Raw genomic sequence first — 5,000 nt, forward strand, 5'->3', positions numbered from 1 at the left:
ACATTACATATTTCATTATACGAATAGATAAAGTAGAATATTATTATTATTATATTATTATTATAAGAATAAGGGGAAGCCTTTTTAAATTACAAAACAGAAACAAGACAAAAAATGAAAAACAAAAACAAACAACAACAACCCCCCCCCCCAAAAAAAAAAAAATAAAAAACCCACCAAAAACAATCAAACAAACAAGATACTCTGTCCTCAATAAAGGCATCTAATTTTACTCAAACTTTATAAATTAAGTTTAAAATTCGGTTTTAAGAATCCGATTCTCTACGACGACATAACACCATTTTGAGACGAGTGGTCACTTTTTGTATTTTTATCTTTTTTTTCTTTTTCCAGCAAGGAGAGCTAGCAGACGTAATGCTACAATACCGAACTGGCAGACCCAAACGGAATGAAATCACAGGAGAAATCGAACAGCATCATCTTCCTAATTCAGACGTGTCTCTCGTGGTAAGTCTAATCGGATCATCGATTGAATCGTGAATTTTACAAGCAGCGTCGTCTTAATTCAGATTTGTCTTGTTTTAACTCACTCAACCCCAGAGATATTTGCTACTTTTCAAAATTGGAAGAAATGTATTAAAAATGAGCCTGTCCATAGATAGTTTTATTTATTCAACTACTAGTAACATGTAAAATCTAAAAAACATTAGCTTTGCCACTACGCCTATAATTTGTCTCAGAAAAATGTAATAAATAGGCATGGGGTAAAAGTACCCCGGGTAAACTACGGATATAGTCGGTGTTAGGGTTGAGTGAGTTAAGTCTTGCATGTGATAAATCTTTTATATGATAAGTCTAGCATATTACCACTTGACTTCTTTCGGTTTTCTTATTATCTTTATTACATATTACCACTTGACTTCTTTCGGTTTTCTTATTATCTTTATTACATATTTCCACTTGACTTCTTTCGGTTTTCTTATTATCTTTATTACATATTACCACTTGACTTCTTTCGGTTTTCTTATTATCTTTATTACATATTACTATTTGAATTCTTTCGATTTTCTTATTATCTTTATTACATATTACTATTTGAATTCTTTCGATTTTCTTATTATCTTTATTACATATTACCACTTGACTTCTTTCGGTTTTCTTATTATCTTTATTATATATTACCACTTGACTTCTTTCTGTTTTCTTATATCAGAAAATGAACCACCAGCCTAAACCCGTGGTCCAAAAGAAACAGTACCACGATGAGCTTCTCCAAGCAGCTGAGGAAAGGCAGCAAATGAAAGAGCTGGAAAAACTCAAGGAAAAACAGGAGTCAAATGCTGTGAGTATATTTATAGTCCGTTCCCTTAATGGAAAAATTGTGCAAATCGTGTAACCAGCATGAAATTTTCACACAAAGTGCAGAATTTTATGAGGATTTCGAAAATATGTGGCTCCAAGTTGAAATATAGCTGGAACCACGAGTTATTGCCCTTTAAAGGTGACAAAATACATTTTTTCAACATTTTTTTTTTTTTCAAAAAATTACGGTTTTATAAATATTTTATAATGATGTGGTTATTTTGCTATTCCCTTGCGTACTTTGGACTCAGAAAATACTTTTCCATTTCAATTTTATTGAAATATATAAGAAAATACGAAATTCAATTGGGATTTTTCAGGAAATTTTAAAAAATATATATCTCCTTCCTGGAAACTGTTTAAATGGTTTAGAATCTGACATATATTTGAAATGCCATGCATTTCAAAAACATTTTTTAATCTTCACATCCTCTAAAATCAAGCAATATTAATTTGATTAAAAAAACAAAAAACAAACAATAATAGACAATTCAACTGCCAAAGCAAGTACCCCTTCTCCTCCCGACACACACGTACAATCACTCTCAAACATAAGAGTACAATGTATCTCTATCATAAAGCAAATAACACGTTTAAATTTATATATATTGTACAATACATATTTATTCAATGAAGAATTGAACCATTTATAACATTTTTTTTCTGTGTACATATTTAACAGCAGCATTATTATAGATTTACATCCCTTTTTTAAAATTACATAGTTTGTTGAAAACATACAATTGAAAAACGTGTTTAAAGTCAATCATTGTCTCTAGAACATTGACCATTGCAAGCACATAACAGAGTACATGGAAGAGATGCCTTAACACAATTGCATCTTTTGGAGCATCCCTTTGATGAACAGTTACATTTAATCAGATTTTGTGAGGCATGTGTAAGGTCAGTCAAAGTGGACCACTTTGGCATCCCATCTTCTTTCCAACCAAAATCTGATTTGGAAGGAAGACTAGGGACTTAAGCAAGGGAGCGTTTCCATACATAACGAGCTTGGTAAACTGCTCGATTTAAATGCTGTTTGAGAGCTTCACGAGTTGGTGGCATATTGTCTGGAAGGCGTGACTTTTTTGTAAAAAGTTCACGCCAGCATTCATTGACAGCAGATAAGTTGGTTGCTCTGTCAAACAACAAACAGACAAATCTCTGGATGATGTTGAAATACTTGTCTCTTTATAGAACTGGCAAATTCTTTTACTAGTTTCAGCTGTAATATCTTTTACCCTAGCATAGGAAATTGATAAACCCAGAGCAGACAGTTTATCAATAAGACCTTTCTTTCTGGTTTTGTCAAAAACCAAGACTCCTAAATAAACGGGGATTGGGGTTTCCTTGGACAACTGTTTTCTAGTGCTACCTGAATTTTGCGGGCTTTTGTTGTTGTGGTTCAACATGATAAGCTGTGAAATTGTCATGGTATGTCGATTCTGATGACCTAAACTTAGCGAACACTGACCACTTCAAATGCCATTCACAATTTTCACTAATTTGTGTGGTACACTATTGACAATGCTATCATGATCTATATTGAGGGGTGATATGAATGTATGATTTCTTATTTCTGGTCTTATAATATCAACTGCTTTTTGTATTGCAAGATCATCATTTGAATCTAAATCGGCAATAGCTGCTTGTGAAATAACATTCCCCTCTTTGAAAGTAAGCAAGACTTCCCGCTCATCCCTGTATTCCATTAAAGAAGGAACTCTCGATAGTAAATTTTCTTTGAATCTAGTTTTATGTACATATATATCCGACAAATTTATGGCATTTAATTTTGACAAAAGTAAATTGTAGAGATCATTCAGCTTAAACACAACATTTGTCTCTGTGCGAGCTTGTTGTTGATCAAAAAAATTGACAATATCCTGTTTGCATTCTGCAATGTGTATTTTGTATTTGTTGTCTGAAGTATTTTTACATCTAAAATCGTCTGCTCTTCTGTGGAACAGTATAAGGCAAGGCTTATGATACTTTGCTTCCACCACAATAAGATCACCCTCCGCAAATACTCTAAGAATACTTGTATCTGAAAGAAGGACAGCTTCCTAGTAGACTTTTTGTGAAAGAGCAGGAGTCCGCACCTCAGTCAATTCCACTTCACAACCTTTACAAAACAAGCAGTGTTTGCTTACATGTGATGTGTTTAATGTGCCTCTTGTATCAGTACTTGCAACTGCTTCACTATTACATTGATTTATCTTCTTTGTAAGCCTTTTGAGTTTTGATTTATGAAACCTGTGTCTGCAATTCTTATGGTAAAGTCCATCATTGTCTCTCAAAAAACTAACAAGACATTTCACAGGTTGGTTAATATTGAATTTCAATGCTATTGGCAATCTGCCTGAGTCATGAAAAAGTTTGATATCCTCAGAAATGGCAACATAAGTGTCTTCAATACAATTTAACTTGGTTGCTTTTTTAGGGTTTGTGAGAGGTGAATTTTCAATGGTTTCTTGACAAAACAGGCACTTCGACCAGTCAATTTCAGGGGAAGCTTGATCGAGTCTTGGAACTTTGTTCAGATTTTTACAGTCGACAATGGATGTCTGCCGCTTCTTTCCTCTTGCCATATTAGCGCATTCTAGAAAGGAAAGAAAAATAAATCAAAACCCCATGACATACTCAAGAGACAATATTTAAAATTATTTCCTACAAAAGTGTGAATTACGTAGTTTCTCAAGTTTGGCAATCTGCCTGAGTCATGAAAAAGTTTGATATCCTCAGAAATGGCAACATAAGTGTCTTCAATACAATTTAACTTGGTTGCTTTTTTAGGGTTTGTGAGAGGAGAATTTTCAATGGTTTCTTGACAAAACAGGCATTTCGACCAGTCAATTTCAGGGGAAGCTTGATCGAGTCTTGGAACTTTGTTCAGATTTTTACAGTCGACAATGGATGTCTGCCGCTTCTTTCCTCTTGCCATATTAGCGCATTCTAGAAAGGAAAGAAAAATAAATCAAAACCCCATGACATACTCAAGAGACAATATTTAAAATTATTTCCTACAAAAGTGTGAATTACGTAGTTTCTCAAGTTACAGAAAATGTTACCATTTTAAGGCGCTATAGGGTAGCTTGAGAGCTGACAGAATGAACAAGTTTGTGTGAGTGCGAGTGTGTGTGTGTGTGTATGTATGCGTGTGAGTGTGTATTTGTGTGTGTGTTTGCGTGAGAAAGGTTAAACACATATTAGTTGACGGGGCTTGGATAGCTCAATGGTAAGATTTCTCTGCAAAACAACAATAAAACAACAACAACAACATCAACACACACACAACGAACACATACTTCCAAATACCTGTTTGAATGGAACTTTAGTCCTTGCAATCTTGACCATTCAACAAATCAAACTAGCATTCCCATTTGACGAGGTCCCCAGGCATGATGCTTATTAATTTTAAGGAAACAAAGGACTGTGAGGCTGGCAAGTAGAAATATAACAAACAAGTCAATACATTGTTTAAAAAAACCAAACCTGAACATGCAAAAGGTAAAGCAATGTGTGTGAATATTAGCGTGTATTGGTAGAATTGTGTGTGGAGATGTTCTTTTTTTGATCAACAGAGTTAATAATAAATTAGTTATGTTTTTTTTCTTTCTCGGTCAGCAGTAATGATAAACACCGTTATTCTATCATCAATCATCGACAGGCTAATC

At 33.9% G+C, this 5,000-nt stretch overlaps 2 protein-coding genes across 21 annotated transcripts in view; one reads left to right on the forward strand and one right to left on the reverse strand.

Annotated features, from left to right (window-relative positions):
- The window catches only part of LOC144957910 (uncharacterized), a 318,367-nt gene that overhangs the window by 185,082 nt on the left and 128,285 nt on the right, over positions 1 to 5,000 (reverse strand). The gene's annotated exons all lie outside the window — the stretch shown is intronic.
- LOC144958138 (uncharacterized) overlaps positions 1 to 5,000 on the forward strand; it is an 84,996-nt gene that overhangs the window by 70,332 nt on the left and 9,664 nt on the right. For all 15 annotated transcript variants that reach the window (XR_013642355.1, XR_013642357.1, XR_013642358.1 and 12 more), the window contains 2 exons: positions 355 to 468; positions 1,175 to 1,303. Coding sequence is in view for 8 of the 15 variants with exons in the window: in XM_078889878.1 (XP_078746004.1) it covers positions 355 to 468; positions 1,175 to 1,303 (243 nt within the window). In the remaining 7 variants the exon portion in view is untranslated. The remainder of the gene's footprint in view (positions 1 to 354; positions 469 to 1,174; positions 1,304 to 5,000) is intronic.

This window comes from Berghia stephanieae, chromosome 12 (assembly GCF_034508935.2).
Source record: "Berghia stephanieae isolate SIO BIC M18660-M18661 chromosome 12, UCSD_Bste_1.3, whole genome shotgun sequence".
Classification (NCBI taxonomy): domain Eukaryota; kingdom Metazoa; phylum Mollusca; class Gastropoda; order Nudibranchia; family Aeolidiidae; genus Berghia; species Berghia stephanieae.